This window comes from Bubalus kerabau, chromosome 22 (genome assembly GCF_029407905.1).
Source record: "Bubalus kerabau isolate K-KA32 ecotype Philippines breed swamp buffalo chromosome 22, PCC_UOA_SB_1v2, whole genome shotgun sequence".
NCBI classification, from domain to species: domain Eukaryota; kingdom Metazoa; phylum Chordata; class Mammalia; order Artiodactyla; family Bovidae; genus Bubalus; species Bubalus kerabau.
The window spans coordinates 25,364,847-25,381,382 of record NC_073645.1 but is presented as its reverse complement, the minus strand read 5'-3'; the positions used below and the strand labels follow the sequence as shown (position 1 = coordinate 25,381,382).

General features: G+C 55.2%; 1 protein-coding gene across 6 annotated transcripts; it reads left to right on the top strand.

The window, feature by feature from the left end:
* The first annotated feature begins 3,053 nt into the window (after window positions 1–3,053).
* Window positions 3,054–15,662, top strand: LDB1 (LIM domain binding 1). Of its 6 annotated transcripts, none has more exons than XM_055560418.1 (11): window positions 3,054–3,072; window positions 11,722–11,824; window positions 11,948–11,992; window positions 12,102–12,177; window positions 12,273–12,375; window positions 12,546–12,718; window positions 13,197–13,319; window positions 13,542–13,625; window positions 13,718–13,841; window positions 14,042–14,184; window positions 14,899–15,662. In XM_055560418.1, exons 2-11 carry the CDS (start codon window positions 11,805–11,807, stop codon window positions 15,127–15,129), a joined length of 1,122 nt encoding a protein of 373 aa, XP_055416393.1. In that variant the 5' UTR covers window positions 3,054–3,072; window positions 11,722–11,804; the 3' UTR covers window positions 15,130–15,662. The 6 variants fall into 6 exon arrangements, with proteins under 6 accessions (XP_055416393.1, XP_055416392.1, XP_055416398.1 ...); XM_055560417.1 differs by having other exon boundaries at window positions 14,042–14,190; XM_055560423.1 differs by lacking the exon at window positions 3,054–3,072 and adding an exon at window positions 3,303–3,748.
* Window positions 15,663–16,536: the final 874 nt, after the last annotated feature.

The window sequence follows — 16,536 nt, the reverse complement described above, 5'->3', positions numbered from 1 at the left end:
ATACTGGCATGCCACTGAATTATTATTATTATTATTTTTTTTTGCCATGCCACATGTGGAATCTCAGTTCCTGGACCAAAAATGGAACTTGTGCCCCTGCAGTGGAAGCACAGAATCTTAACCACGGGACTACCAGGGAAGTCCCTGAATAATTCACTTTAAAATAGTTAATTTATGTCATGCGATTTCACCTCAAAAAAAGAAAATACTGGGTGCTCAAATCCATCCATCCAAATCAGCTAAGCCTGCCACCCTCAAGGACCTTGTCATTAAGGACCTTCCACATAGACTCACTGCCTTCCTACCAGGGCTATCTGCCAGGCATCTGTGGATTCTCCTCCCATCTTTGCAACATAATTTCCAGAGATGCTCCAATGATGTTTCCCTCTTCTTCCCCAGGTCTGGTCCAAACTAGAAGTAAAGCAGAAAAGAGCACTGGGTCAAGTACTTGTTAGGTTTGTGACCTGAGGCAAGTTACAGTTACTTAACCTCCCTTAGCATGGTTCCTCAAGGAGATGAAACTACTTAATCATCCATTCAACAGTATTGAGATATTTTCTTAAAAGAAACAGGATCAATAGATCAGCTGGAATGGGACTGAGAGTGGTACCTTCCCAGAGGAGGTGGAAGTATAACTGAGGTTCAAAGGAGACATTAACTAGTTAGTAGGCAAAGAAGAGGGAGAAGAATGTTTTACAGAAAGTTTGAATTTATTAACCTTTCTGAATCTGTTTTCTTGCTTGTTTAATGGAACACCACTTTCTTCCAAAGGTCATCATGAAAAGTAAATGAGATTTCAGGTGTGAAACACCTAGCACAGTACGGGGCACACATTGTATACTCCACAAATGCTGTTTTTCTTCTTCTCTGCCTTCTGCCTTCCACCTATGTAGTCTAGAAGGGAACTTTAGGTTCAGAGGAGGCAAAGTCCCCTATAGGGCAGGTTATAAGCCCCTTTGTCCATTCAGGTGATTGGTGATAACCATGGAATCTGGCTAAGCTAGTTGTTTGGAATGAGTGGCCTTAGGGGTGAGTGATTACAGGATTGTGTGCATCCATCCCTAGTGGCTCAGAGGATAAAGAATCTGCAAAGAGGGAGACATAGGTTCAATCCCTCGGTCAGGAAGATCCCCTGGAGAAGGGAATGGCTACACACTCCAGTATTCTTGCCTGGAAAATCCCATGGACTGAGAAGCCTGGTATGCTACAGTCCATTGGGTTGCAAAGACTTGGACACAACTGAGTGACTAACACACAGGGAGTGAAAAGGGTCAACACAATCCAGCCCACTTCTGAAACTTTTCAAATAACAGATAACCTCAAAGAAAGCAGAAAGGAGCTAATGTATATCGAGTACTGACTACATGGCTGGTATTGGGCTAGATGACTGGGCATACACAGTCTCATTTAATTCCCACCAAGCCACGGTAACCAAGTAATTTTCTAGTGAGGGGTAAAGCTGGAATTCCAAGTGAGGTATCCAAAATTCCAGGCTAAGGTTATATTACTTTAGGTTCCCTTTACTCCCTATAGTGCTGACCTCTGCCCTGGGGAATGTGGGGAGGAGGTGGACACAGGCAAGGGATGCTGCCAAGGAAATAATTGAGGATAGCTTCAGTCACATCCCTTTGCAGGGTTCTATCTGCAACCTCCCCGCCCCCGCCCCTACACGCACACACTTTGCCCTCCAGAGGATGGATATAGGGAAAGCTAGGGGTGGGAGAATCCAATGTGGATGGAATGCTGGAGTTAGAGAGGCTGCACTTACAGCTCCCTTCCCCCACCCTCTCCTAAGCACAGGGCAGGGGATACCCATCTCCTGGTTGGTTCTCTTTTCATCCCTAAGACTCTGCATCTGCCCTTAGCTTCACTTCCTGCTCCCTCAGCAAAAGCTAAGGGGTCTCATAAACACTTAAGCCTTCACATCTGTAACCCTCCCCCAGCCAGTCAAACCAGCTGTGCAGACTCCGGGCAGGGGTGAGGGAACCTTCACTATCAATCCCCACCTAAGTAACAAAAGGAAGGAGGACCCACCGCCCAGTCCGAGCCAGAAGCCTAGGAAGGGGACACCGCCCAGGTCCCCAGCATCTACTGCTGGAACCCACTATGAAGCATAAGGAAAAAGAAGCTAGCAGCTGGGGACCCCCTCCCAGAAGGGAGGGGGCCAACTTTCTCTTCCAGACGGCTCCCCTCTCCTCCCTCCTCCCAGCTAATAGGTATTTCCTGTTTATGAGGCAGCTAAGGCTGGGCTTTTGGGAAGGGGTGGAGATGGAGGAGGCCCCCCCCCTACCCCCTCCAGGCTGTGTTGGGGAATCCTTGAGGAGTGCCTGAAGGTTGGGAGGCTCCTCCCTGGAGGAGTGTTCCTCACGATGACCATCCACATCACCCCACCCGCTCCAACAGAGGCCCCAGCTCCTGCGGGCAGGGGGCAATGGAGGGGTCTGCTTCCTGTCCTCCCCAGTCTCCGAGGCCCTCAAAAGGAAAGCGGCTTCCAGGAGAAGTTGGGGCGGGAGGGAAGCTGAGACTGGATGGAGAAGGGGGGAAGGGAGCAGAGCATCTTGACTGATGAGTCAGAGTCTGCAAGGGTAGAGGACGGCCTGCAGACTCCCCCTCCCCAGTCCAACCTGGCGGTCATTCCGCTGCTCCCCTTTTCCCAGCAAAACACAGATCCCAGGCAATTAGGCGAGGGAGGGGGCCGGGACCTCACCTAATTAACCCTTTAGCTCCAGTCCCAACTGGTTTAGCAGGCAAGGTAGGGGTAGTTAATATGGGGGGGGGGGGGGGTAAGAGATAAATTCAGGGGTTGCTACTCGAATTAGGATAATACTGCTTTCCCCACCCACATTGTGATGGGGGCGCATAACCAGGGCCGTCCAGATTAAGATTGGGGTTTCAGAAGAGAGCCTGGAGTGGGGGATTGGCAGTCCGGTTTCCCTCCCAGAGCTCGGCCGGGGGTGGAGAGAGAGAGCTACACCTCACAGCCCACCCTGGCTCCGCCTCCCCAAGTCCTGGCTCCCGCTCCGGCTCCTCTACGCTCCCAATTCGGCGGCGCCCGGAGGACGAACACGCTGCGTGAGACTTCGCCTCCTCTCCCTCCCCCCTGGCCTGCCCTCTCCGGGGTCTCTGCCTCGGTCTCCTTTTTTAAAAGCTGCGTCACATGCACGCCGAGCCCGGTGCGCCACCGGCTCCTCGCCGCCAGCCAGCCGCGCGGCGCACGCACGTCGCAGCTCGCTGCGCCCTCGCCCGGGTCACTTTGACACGGCTCTCCCCTCCCACTAGCAGGCAATTAGCATATTAATAAAGCCCGGCCCAGCCCGGTTAGGACTGGAGAGCGGGCGCCTACGAGAGGGAGAGCGAGAGCGAGAAGGAGCGCGAGAGCGAGAGGGGGCGAGCGGCGGCGGCGTTGGCGGCAGGGAGGGTGGCGGGAGCGCACAGACACGCACACGCACACGCGCACACACGGACACACACTCCGGGGACGCACACCCGTGCGCACACACGCAGAAGCAGCTCGCCTTCCTGCTTGGCTTCCTTCCTGTCTGCTCCGCGCCTGACAGGCTCCTCGCTGCAGCCAGGGGCCGCCTGCACCGGGCCGAAGCCGGGCCGGGCCGGCGGCGAGGGCAGCGGGGGCCGCGGGCGGCGGCGGCGGCTCATGCCCGGCCTGTCCCCGCGCGGGGCGGGCACCGTGACTCGGCTGGGCCCCCAGCGGCGGGCGATGTGAAGATGTCAGTGGGCTGTGCCTGTCCTGGTGAGTGGGGCGCGCGGCCTCCCGGCCCCTCCCTCCCGAACCCTCCCTGCAGATCCTTCAATCCATGTTTGGTGAGAACTTGTGTGGGGGGCGTCGAAGGCATGGCTATGGTCGGGGGCTTTGAGGGGTGTGTGAGGCCTCAGTTGGGGGAGGGTTTTCACCAACTGTGTAAATGCGCAGCAGCCCAGAGGCACGGGTAAGGGGTGCTGGGGGTAGGTTGTGTGTGTGTTTTTTTTTTTTTTTGAGGGTACGTTAATTAGGGAGGGGTTGGGGGGGCTGAAATTCCCAGAATTCCAGGGTGTCAGCCAATCAGAAGTGAGTCTGGACTTTTGACCCCCCCCCCAGGTCATCATAGAGTTGTGATTGGCTGGTTTGGGTTGCCCCCCCCCCACCTTTCCTGCTGCCTATTCCCTCTAACATTTTGTGACACCTCCCTCCAGACTGTTTCTGAGGCCTCTTGTTTGCGGGGAGGGATTGAGTGGGGACCATTTTGCCCCTCTCCAAATTATCCTGCCTGTTGCCAGGGACGGTTGGCCCTCCTGAGGGACCGGAGGTCCGGGGGGGGCAGGGGCGCGGCGCAGATAATTGGGCTCTTGGGCCTGGCATCTCTGCCCTAGTGGGAGGGGGAATGTGGCAGCCCCAGGCAAGCTAGGAAATAGAGTGACTTGTGAGAGTTGAGTTGAGGGAAGCGATGCTTGACCCCAATGAGAGGACTTAGGTTCAGATTCCTGCCTCCCCCCAAACACATCAACTCTTGCCAGTGACAGCTGGGGTCTGAGTTCTTTCCTGGGGAAGAGGAAGACTTACCTACTGCCAGGAGGAAGGAGAGGGGCCATGTGAATGGAGAGGGAGTCTTCAGAGGGCCTCAGAACATGGTTTCTACTCGTCGCCAGGACTCTGCGTTCTTGAATTTATCTGCAGAACCCCATCTTGTCCCAGGCAGGAATTAGCTTTCTTTTGAAAGTCAGATATTCTTGACTCTAGCCTGGTTTGGATCCTTTGCCCATTCACATGCCCTGTTCTCTGGGAGGCCTATACCCTACAACTGGAAGCCCCCCTCCCCCTCCAACACAATCCCCAAGGGAAGCTGCCTGTGCAGAAGCTTCCTTGAAAATCATGTGACCCAGGCCAAAGCTGGGCTGGGCTGGTCTGGGCACACACTTAAAGTGCCTGCTGAGGCTGACGTTTAAGGGGCATGGGGCCCAGAGGGAGGGCTAGTAGAGCCTGAGGATCCTGGAATATCCGGGTGTGGGAACCCCTGGCTCCTGCTGCAGAGGGTGGGGGAGAGAAAGGGGGTGGGGGGAAGAGCCTGTCAAGCTGGAATCCTGTCTGGCCCCATCATTGCTCCTCCCATCAGCTCCTATCAGCTCCTCCTATCACACATGTTCCTGTGTGTATTTTCTTTATAATTGTCCCATGCTGAGTACCCTGTTCAGACCCATCCATTCTCTTGAGTCCATCCCATGGCCTTGATCGTCCATCATCATCCTAAAGGGATGCACAGCTAAAGGGCTGAGTCTTAAATGTTGATTGTTAGTTTCTACAAATAGTGGGCAGAAGGCGAGTCTAGAAGGGTTGTCAGACTAGAGGTAGATGGGAGGTTGGTCTTGAAGTTGGGTGTGTGGTCCAGTAGGAGAAGGGAGAAAGTTTCCCTCTCAGCCTCTCTGGAAGCAGCATGGGGACAGATGAGGACCTGTGTGTGTGAGGGGGGACAACTTCAGTCAGTGCCCTAAATGGTATGTTCGTTTTGTGTGTCTAGTGATCGGTTGGGGGAGAGGGGGCCTAAGATGGCCAAGAGTGGGGAATCTTTTTCTTGAATGTAAGGAAGTCTTATGATTGATGCCATAAACCATGGTTGGAGGTTAGTCTTCAAGGAGAACCACTTGGGGAGGGGCATGAGTGTCCTGGGGGTGAGAAATGGTAGGAGTTGGGATAAGGGAGGGCACCAGGCTTGCATGGGTGTATGTGAGCACATGGTTGAACACAGGGACATTGTGGCAGCATGTACAGTCCAGGCCCAAAGACCACCGCCCCCAACCTGAGCAGCCCTGGGGTGGGGGCCCAGGCGCCCTGGCAGGCCGCCTGCCTGCTGCCTGCCTGCTCGTCTGAGTCTCTCCTTTGTGCTCTGCTGTCTCCCGGCTCCTCCTCCCCCAGCCCGGCAGAGACAGCACATGCCCCACACATGTGACTGAGGGAAGCCAGAGCACACGCAGACCCACACACATGCACACGCGGAAGGAAACACTACAAGATACATACACAGACACACATCTAGCTCCCATAGTGCTCCTGGGGTGCGGAGTAGCTTCTGGGGCTTTGGTCAGGAGCAGGGAGAACCTCTGCTAAGGGGCATCACCCTGGGCAGGGTAGGCTGCTGAGGGGGCCAGGGCCTGTCTGGGGCAGCATGTGGCTCAGAAGGGTTAAGGCTGGGAGGAGTTGGGGGAGGGGAGGAGGCAGCAGTGGTGGCGGCTGGGAGCCAGGAGAGGAGGATGGCAGAGCGCCAGGCCAACGGGAGGCCGGGCACAGACAAAGGAAGGGGGGCAGGCACACTGGAGGCCTGGGTCAGGGAGCCCCAGGGGCCCGGGCAGGGGGCAGTGCTGGTACCTTATCCTGTGGGCTGGGGTGGGCTGCTGCCCTTCAGAATTCGCCCCTCTAGAAGGGGTGCTCTGGCCCTTCCCTCCCTCCTCACCTTTGTCAGTCTTTGCTGCTCCCAGCTTTCTCCCCACCCCACCCGCCACCAATTTTAGAGGCTTCTAACTCTGAGTTACTCTCTTCAGTTGGACCTCTTCTGCCCCTGTGCAAATGGGAGAATTAAGTCAGAACCGAGAGAGGAACAGACTTGCTAGAGAAGGGGAACTAGGAGAAGGTCTGTTTTGAATGATATGCCAGAGTCTAGGGGCCCTTCTCCCTGAAATTTGAAGAGGCAGACTGGGTGGGGATTCAGACTCTGAACTGGAGGCAGAAGCCAGAGCACACAGCATGTCCTGTCCCTGAGGAGACAGACATTTGGGGCCTGGAGTGACCATTCCTTGGAGGGGGCAGGCAGTAGGAATGGCTGCAGTGCCCCAGGGCTGGGCTTGTGTGAGTGGGATTAGAACCAGGGTTCCAGCCTCAGGCCCTCCTGTCTCACTGTAATCTGTTCAAGTTAGGATAATATTTGACCCTGGATGCTATTAGACTCTCTTAAGGAACTGCCTTGTGAATGCACTTTGGAAAATTTAAAGGCATGAAACAAATGACAAGAATTGTCCTGTCAGAGGGGGAGGAATGTAGTTATCTTAGAGTTGGACTGTAAATTTGGGAATCAGGGCAACTATCTCAAGTCCTGGTGGTAGGCACTATGATGGTAGGCATTCTGCCTGAATTGTATCATTTTCAGTATGTTTATGAAAGCCAGAGTATATCATATGGCCAGGTCATGAGGGAGCATGGTGTGCAGATTTCAAAGAGGGTGGGGTTAGTCCCTGGGTAGCAAATGGTCAGGGTGTGTGTAGCAGTCTGTCAAAGGTTCAGGAGGTATGATGCAATTTTGGGGTGTGTCTTGGGGATGGGGGGGCATGTGTGTCACAAGCCCCAGTGTGTATGGAAGTCAGGGTCTGACATAGACTGTGTGTGTGTGTCTTAGGTTTGGGTTTATTTGGAGTTTGAGGTATATCATGGGTTGAAGTGTGTATCAGGTACTGATTTATGTGAAAGAGAGATGGGTTGTTTATGTATGGAGGATGTTCACAGAGCCAGGTGCAATAATATTGTTACTGCACAGTCAACTGGTGTGTACGCCATGAGAAATCCTGTTGTGGGACTGTGTGTTAATATGCTTGGGGGTTAGGGAATAGAAAGCTGAGAATCAAATTGCAAAGTAGTAAGAGGTCCTTGGGACGGGGGAGCCTGGTGGGCTGCCGTCTATGGGGTTGCACAGAGTTGGACATGACTGAAGCGACCTAGCAGCAGCAGCAAGAGGTCCTTACTACGCCCCCCCACCACATACTGGGTGTGTGTGTGTGTGTGTGTGTGTGTGTGTGTGTGTGTGTGTGTCTCTCTCTCTGTCTGTCTGTCTCTTGGGATTCCCCCCTTGCTTTGGAGAACAGCTCCTACCCTGGCAACCATATACTTTTTTTGTCCCTGGGGTGTAGGGAGAGGATTCAGCAGCAGATTGGACCCCTTCTGGGGACCCTTAGATGGGCTTTGCCTTACTTGGCTCTAATAGAGCCCCTTTCCCCTGCACCCACGTGTCTCTGGTATGGTGGTGGTGGTGATGTTGGGTGGGGGAAAGGGGCCTCCTTCTGCGAAGGCAGATCTATTTGGAACTTAGCTGGGTTGAGGGGCAGGGAACCTGGAGTGTCCCCCTCTCTCCAATCAGTGTTTATAGGCTGAAGTCTGAGCGTGTCTCTGTCAAAAATAACCCCCTGCAGCCTCCCCCCAGCTGCTGTGGGATTTCACCAGCCAAGAGTGGCTGCCCAGGCCAGCCTCCAACCCGAAAGATCACTGAGGAGAGGAAGAGAGATTTGGGGGATGTTTTGGAGGAGGCTGTTAGAAGATACTGGGAATCTCCGGAGAGGAGAGTGTCCACCTCCATCCTTGCCTGTGGCTTTGGCTCCCCAGCTCACCCCTGAGTACCCCTGCTTGGGGCTTGAGGGCGGCACTCCTGTTCCTGGTCCCCACAGGCCTCCCCTCCATCCAGGTCTCTCTGGACCCAGTCTGTTCCGTCTCCATCTCTCCGTCCCGTCCCCTGTCTCTCCCAGTCTGTCTCTCTTTTGTTTTTCTCAGCAGTCCTCCCTGCCTGCCTGGCTCCCTCCCTCTTCCTCCTGCCTCGCAGGGAGGGGGGCGGGGCCGGTGGGGGCAGCTCCACCCTCCGCCCGCCCTGGGGCCTCATTCTGAGAGCGGCTCGGGGAGAGCGAGCGGGGAGGGAGGTAGAGAAAGGGAGAGAAGGAAGGGAACCGGCGGGCGCTGCGTGTGTCTGTGCGTGTGCGTGTGCGAGTGTGAGTGAGTGTGAGTGCCGGCCCTGCCTCTCCTGGTGCCCCGGCGGAGGGCCTGCTGGCCTGGGGAGGGCGGGCGGGCTGCTTGGAGGCAGAGGCAGAGGCATAGGCGGGGAGAGCCGAGGAGGAGGAGGAGGAGGAGGAGGAAAGAGCGGAGCAGCCATTGTTGAGGGAAACCTTGCAAACAAAGAAGGCTCCGGACTCCCCGCGGCCCCCCGCCCCCCAGGCCGGCCCCCTGGCCCCCGGTCCCTGGCCCAGTGGCCATTGTAACTTTCCCCCGGGGCTGTGGCCGCCGCGGGGCCGGCTGAGGCCGTGCGTGAGAGTCTTTGTGCAGCCCGCGGAGTGGAGCTCCCAGCCAGGCCTGCCCGTCCCACTCGGGACATGAGTGGCTGAAGTTGGCCCCCCCTCAGGCTTCACCCCAGCCAGGGCCCCTCTGGGCTCCCAGCTGTCCCCCGCACCTCTCCTGGTCCCCTCAGTTCTCCCAGGTAAGTCTGGGCACCCTGCAAGCCTTTTGGGGGTGGGTGGAAGTCCTAAGTCTGGTCTGGGCCTGGGAGATAGGTGCCCCAGCTCACAGAGGCCAGAGCCCTCGAGCCTGCTGACCTATGGTCAGCCCCCAAAGGGAGGTGGCCTGTCCTCGTGTCAGGCCGGTTACCATGGAAATGCCCAGCTGGAGATGCCCCCCCTAAGGCCACAGGATGCTGCTTCCATTCAGAGAAAACTTTATTAGTTCTGGGCTCTTTCTCTCTCCTCCCCCTTCCTAAAGGCTCCCAGGTTGCCAGAGATGGGAGCCAGAGTTCTGCCTGACTCCAAGGCTGGGTGACACATCCAACCCCTCACCCCCACCCCCACGTTGCTGCCTCTACCCCTGCTCCTGGGGACAGGCAGCAACAGGGACAGATGGTCTGGGTGATGTTCCCTCCCCTCCTCTTCTCATTCCCAAGCCCTTGTGCTGGGGCTACTGGGAGTTGCTGTGGCTCTGGAGAGATGCTGAGTTTTATTTGTGTCCATTTACTGGATGTGTAAATAGAGGCCCCTGAGCTTTGGGGTTTAGCTCTGCAGAACTGTTACCCAGCCCCAGGCAATGTGCCTGTCATTTCTGTAGTGAGAAACTGAAGCTCTGAAACTTTTTCCAGAGTTAGAGAGGAACCCTGGTGTCTTGCCTCTCATCTCTCTAGGATCTTGAGCTGACACTCAGAGTGGGCCTGAAACCAAGGAGCAGGGCAGTAATGGTTTTGGGAAAAGGAGGCCTAGGTAGAGGATGAGGGCCAGGTCTCCTAATCTAGACTGTTGGGTATATTGCCCAGGCATGGTTTCTGGTGGGCAGTGTGAGCTTTGACTTCTTATGTGGCCTTATCTGTCTGTGGAGTGGCGGGGACTTGGCACTGGGTGGGACTGTCTCTTTCCTGAGGACATATGCTGCTCACTTAGTTCTGACTGGCTTGTGAAGGCTGTGTGTTGTGCTGGGAGCCTGTGAATGTGACATCTGAGAGCTCATGTGTGGGGCGAGGGCCTGTTGCAGGCACCCTGATCCTGCCTGGGGCTGCTGGGTTCCAGCCCTTGGTAGGCATGTTGGGGCGAGCTGAGGGTGGAAGCCTGCTAGGCAGGATGAGACACACGCGTGTGCAGGTACACACAGGCTCTGAGTTTTGGCACCTTCAGGGACCATGTAGGATAGGCCCCTCTGGGACCCTCCTTTGGCCCATATTGTGAGGAGGGGACCGAGGGGAGAGAATTAACGCACATGTTGGCACAGGGTCTTCCTTTGTCTCTCCCCCCACCAAGAAACAGAATAGATTTTGTATCAGAATTAGAGAGGGGGTTCAGATACAGCCAATTCAGCTACCCTTCCAAATGCAATCAAGTTTGTGGGACATGAGGAAGCAGCAGTGGCTAGGACTTCGCTTCACTTTCTCCTCCTGTCTGGTGGGGAGGGGGAAAATGGCATTTCAGGGGGCCCTGGCTGGCACCCAACTATGAATATAACACTTCTTCCAGTCAGGTAACAGTAGAGCAGAAAACTCTGTGCTGCCGGGTGAGGTGGAGAGGGGACACCTGTGCACAGGCATAGCTACACACCAGCAGAGACCCTGTCTAGTTACCACTTGCCTCCAGACTGAGCCCCTGAAACCTAGTCTCCTTCCCAGCGGCTTCTTATTTTCTGTTTGTAAGGAGAGTGGGATCCATTGGAGGCCCATCTACCTCCACTGCAAGTCTAAGGAAAGAAAAGGGGTTGAGGCTTTAGGTTTCTGGTTTGTAGACAATACTGGACCATGGTAGGTGTGGGGGAGGGGCTGGGCTGATAAGGGAGTGGCCGTTGGTGGGAGAGGCAGAAGGCCCAACTGGTTATCTAGTGGGCGGCACCCAACAGGCCCCCCCGCCTTATCGTTTTATCCCCTGCCCTCCTGAGACCCTGGGGGTGGAGCAGGAGCAGAGAGTTGGCAAAATCCCCCTTCACCCTCTCCCAGCTTGGTCTCCAGAGTCCCATAGTGGGGTAGAACTACCATAGGATATGGGACTCAGAAGAATAGGCTCAAGTCCTGGTTCTGCCAGTTACCAACTTGTTACCAACTCTGCAAGTCCCTTTGAGCTTTTATTAGCCTCATTTGTAAAATGGGAATGTTAGAGTCACTTCTGCTGCCGCACAAGGTTGTGGTAATGATTACACAAAATAATGTAGATGAAAAGGGAGTTTATCAAAATTTTAGATTCTGATGTTTGTATATTTATCCTATGGTTATTGACATTTCTTCCCATTTTCAATTCTGTCATCCAGGGCTCAGCCACATGAAGAAATGGGCTCTTGAGTATTAGGACTGAGAACTTCTAGTTTGTAAAACAAAATTGGAGCCAGATTTAGAAGGTGGGATAGGTGCTCCCTGAGGTAATCTCCCTTTCACAGTGTACTCGGGTGCTGCAGAAGACCAGTTCTGTGCATACAGTCTTAACAGCCTTCCAGGAGCACTCCCAAGAGGGACCCCATCTTTGTTTCCCTTCTAGGTTGTTCCTCAAAGTCATTCAAGCTGTACTCACCGAAGGAGCCCCCGAACGGCAACGCCTTCCCCCCCTTCCATCCCGGCACCATGCTAGATCGGGATGTGGGGTGAGTTTCTTTTCTACTTCCTGTCCCTTCCCCATATGGCATCCTGCCTGAAAAGGGGATGGAGTGACACCCCCAAATAATTCCTGTCTTCTACCCATTCTCATAGCCTTTTTCCTTTCACAGCCCAACTCCCATGTACCCGCCTACATACTTGGAGCCTGGGATCGGGTAAGTTGAGTCCAGTGGGGAGGTTGGTTCTCTCCATTACAGAGGTGAAGGCAGAGGGCGGGGGCGGGAGGGTCTGCTCCTACTAACCTCCCTTCTTCACTTCCCCCAGGAGGCACACACCATATGGCAACCAAACTGACTACAGAATATTCGAGCTTAACAAACGGCTTCAAAACTGGACAGAGGTATAGCCAGGGGAAAGGAGCTGGGAGGGAGAAGGCCATCTGGGCATCCCTGTGCCATGTCTACTGATACACGCACCCCTCCCTATGCTCCTTAGGAGTGTGACAATCTCTGGTGGGATGCTTTCACAACTGAGTTCTTTGAGGATGATGCCATGTTAACCATCACTTTCTGCCTGGAGGATGGACCAAAGAGATACAGTGAGTGGCCTCTGGGGGTCCTGCCAGTTCTGCTATGAAAGTATACACCTCCTGTATCCAAAGATGTGGGGCTGGGTGTTTGTCCCAGGGGATCTGTCCTGACAGGGATGTTATCTGCCTGACCACCTCTGAGAGCCTTCTGTTCTGAAGAGTTTGTCCCATCTCTGCAGCCATTGGCCGGACCCTGATCCCACGCTACTTCCGCAGCATCTTTGAGGGGGGTGCTACAGAGCTCTACTATGTGCTTAAGCATCCCAAGGAGGCATTCCACAGCAACTTCGTTTCCCTTGACTGCGACCAGGGCAGCATGGTGACCCAACACGGCAAACCCATGTTCACCCAGGTCAGCTCCCAGTTAGATGTGAAACACTGAAGGACCTAAGTTTGATTCCTCTACTGGCTTCCCAGAATGTACTTGGCTGTTCCCCAGGGAAGTGGCAAGATAACGCAGGGCAAGCAGGCATGCTGCAGTTTTCAGCAGACATGTATTGAGTTTGTAGGTGACAGTTTTGGGTCACAGGGGGACACAAGTGAACACAAGCCTGTCCTCATGTAGCTTATAGTAGACATATAAGTAGACATATAGTAGACTGGCTACATGAGGAGAGGACAAGGATCTATTAAGTGTTTCTGCTGTGTGTGTGTGTGTGTATGGACTGCATTGGCGGGTGTGTGAGGAGATGGTCTGTGTCAGTTGTGCACACCCAAATTTATGTTCAGGTGGCAGGAGTGTGTGCAATGGGAGAGTCATGAGGAAATGGGAACAGTATACTTTTGGGTGTGTGGGGAGGTGGGCAGACTTGTGACAAGCTTGTTTCCAGGTATGTGTGGAGGGCCGGTTGTACCTGGAGTTCATGTTTGACGACATGATGCGGATAAAGACGTGGCACTTCAGCATCCGGCAGCACCGAGAGCTCATCCCCCGAAGCATCCTTGCCATGCATGTGAGTTATAGGCAGGACCTAAGACACCAGGGGACGGGTGGGCAGCAGAAAGGGTGGAACCCGGTCTGCTGTGTTTCCCGCCGTGGCCCTAGACAAGGTTGAAATTTATCCATCTGAGAAGTGAATTTTTATATAGTAGCTCCTCCTCTGTCCCGGGTGTCACGAGGCTCAGGTGACTGGGCAGGTAAGCAGGTGCTAGTGTTCTTACCTTTGTTTTCCCAGGCCCAGGACCCCCAGATGTTAGATCAGCTCTCCAAAAACATCACCCGGTGTGGGCTGTCCAATTCCACTCTCAACTACCTCCGAGTGAGTCTCTGATCACCTGGTTTCTACCCCACCCTATTTGGTCTCCACTCCACGCCTGTCCCCTGACAAGCCACCAACTGGTCTCCCCCCAGCTCTGTGTGATACTCGAGCCCATGCAGGAGCTTATGTCCCGCCACAAGACCTACAGCCTCAGCCCCCGTGACTGCCTCAAGACCTGCCTCTTCCAGAAGTGGCAGCGCATGGTAGCGCCCCCCGGTGAGTGCTTGCACCTGCACCGGCTCTCTCCAGGATGTGGTGCTGCTCCCCAAGGCTGCTCTTAACTCCTCACGAAGCCCTTTCCTTGCTCCTGGGTCTGCAAGATTGGGATCAGGGTAGGCTCAGGCTCCTTAGGAGCCAGATTGGGGAACAGGGAGCCCCGGGCCCTACCCTACCTGAGTCTCCTTTCCCTGGCACAGCGGAGCCTGCACGGCAGCAGCCCAGCAAACGGCGGAAACGGAAGATGTCCGGGGGCAGCACCATGAGCTCAGGGGGCGGCAACACCAACAACAGCAACAGCAAGAAGAAAAGCCCAGCCAGCACCTTCGCCCTCTCCAGCCAGGTACCTGTAAGCATCTCGGCTTTCTTCTCTCTTCTGGGCTGCCCCACTGCTGACCCCTGACTCTTGACCCTGTCCCACTCTGAGCTCACTAGCACACGTAGAAGCAAAGACAAGACAGTTTTTCCCAATGGGGACTAACTCCTGTCTGAGAGTCCTCGTCAGTCATATGCATGGCTGTGATCACATAGACTCAGACATAGCAACATAGGACACAAAGGGACGGACACAGCCATGGGGACGTCCGGACATAAAGGATAAACAGCTTAGGGGCACACAGACCACCAGAGAGACACATGCTGACAGAAGGACGCACAGACTTAAACGTGTGAACCTAGAATACACACACGTGCACGTGCACACAGTCCCCCCACTGGTGTTTTTGATTTGCTCCCTCTCTTACATGTGGACAGAAGTTTAGGAGCCCCCTAAAATTTTGGAGAGATGGATTAGGGAGCCGGTGGAGTAGATCGACTTCTCCCAGAATCCAGTGGATGTGGGTTAAAGGCTGTGATGCTTTGCAGTCTTTCAGTGGGAAGTATTGGAAGTATTCCAGGGGCTGAGGGTGTCAGAGGAGATGGGGTTGTAAACTGGGATATGAGCGGGTGGCTGGGGGTTGAGTTTCCTGGGTGGGTACTGGGGCTCTGGGGGAATCTGCTGCCCTGGGCTGGGCGAGCCCCTGCCCCGATTATGTTTGGGGACCTCCGCCACTCTCAGGATGTGATGGTGGTGGGGGAGCCCACCCTGATGGGCGGGGAGTTCGGGGACGAGGACGAGAGGCTCATCACCCGGCTGGAGAACACCCAGTTTGACGCAGCCAACGGCATTGACGACGAGGACAGCTTTAACAACTCCCCTGCCCTGGGCGCCAACAGCCCCTGGAACAGCAAGCCTCCATCCAGCCAAGAGAGCAAATCGGAGAACCCCACGTCACAGGCCTCCCAGTAAAGGCCCCACCACAGCCACCCAGCGCTCTGCCTGCCTGCCCCACCCCTCGCAGCCCCAGGGAGCAGAAGACAGAATGAAGAGACTGAGCATCTGAAATGGGCAGCCTCATCCACCCACTTCAGGGAGGAACTGGACTCGCTGGGGGCAGGTGCCAAGATTTGTCCCCCAGTGGCCCTGGGCTGGGGCTGGCCTTGGCAGAGCCTTTTGGGGGAAGGGAGGCCTCATGTGGATGCCTCCATGGACCCTGGGCCTCTGAGAAATGTCCTGACCACCCCCCACCCCCCGCCCAGGGCATTTGCCTCCATCCTTACCCCAGGTTCTGGGTACCCCCATCCTCCTGACTCCACCCCCTTCAAGCCCAGGGCTGTCTACACCCACAGCCCTTAGGGACTTAAAGTCATGGGGCTTGGTTGAATGCCCCTTCCCCAAACCTTCCCTTTAGGTGGCTGGTAGTAGAGGGGTAAAGCTCTGGACTCCTCCCTTCTGCCACCTATCCCAGCTCCAAGTTTTTTAAAAAATAATATTATTAAAAATGTAAGTTTAAAAAAAAAATCACTCCTGTCCCCCCTCTTCCCCTTATTAAAGGTCCAGCTACCTCCCTTCGCCTGGCATATGGGGAGCTTAGAGCCCATGTGGAGGAAGGGGGCTATGCATTACCATTTGATAACAGTTTGAGAACTTCAGACCAAGGAGACACTTGGCCATCTCTCTTCCCTTCTCCTTTGGGGTGACTGGAGTGGGGAAGGCACGCCATGGGGCAGGGGCCATTGATGGCCTCGCCTGTGTGACAAGCCCCTGCTGTTGTCTCTGTCTCCCTCCTCTAGGACTCTGGCCTGCCCTCCTAGTGCTTGTGACTCCCTCTCTCCCAGCCCCCACCCCCTCCCTCCACGGTGTGTATATTCCTCACAAGCCCTCCACTAGAGCAGCTGTCTGCATGGCGGGAGGGGGAGGCTCCCTCCCTCAGGGAGTGTGGAGGGAAGGGAACAGCCTTGTTTGTTACTGTGTTTTTTGTTTTGTCTCAGTGGGGCAGGCATCGGGGTAGAGGAGGGGGTTCATCTACTCTCCAGTACTCTCCTTTCCCACCTCCTCAAACTGCATATCTAGTCCTCCCTTGCCCTTCAGAGGAGTAGGAGCCACTGAGGGTGTCCCCAGCTCTAAGCCCACCAGGGAGCAATAGGCTTTTGTCATCCAGCTGAAGTAAAGGCTCTTCATCTCCCAATATCTCCTCCCTCCCCTTCTTCACAGAAGGACAGGGGAGGCAGCCAGGATCCTCAGCTCTGTCTCACAATGGATGGATGTGTGGAGGCTCCGGGCCCAGGGTGAGGCCAAGAGCAGGGTCCCACGCGTCTGGGCCCAGCTCTGTGGCTTCGCTGCCTTCTCCTGGGGCCAGTTCCAGAAGTGTTAGCA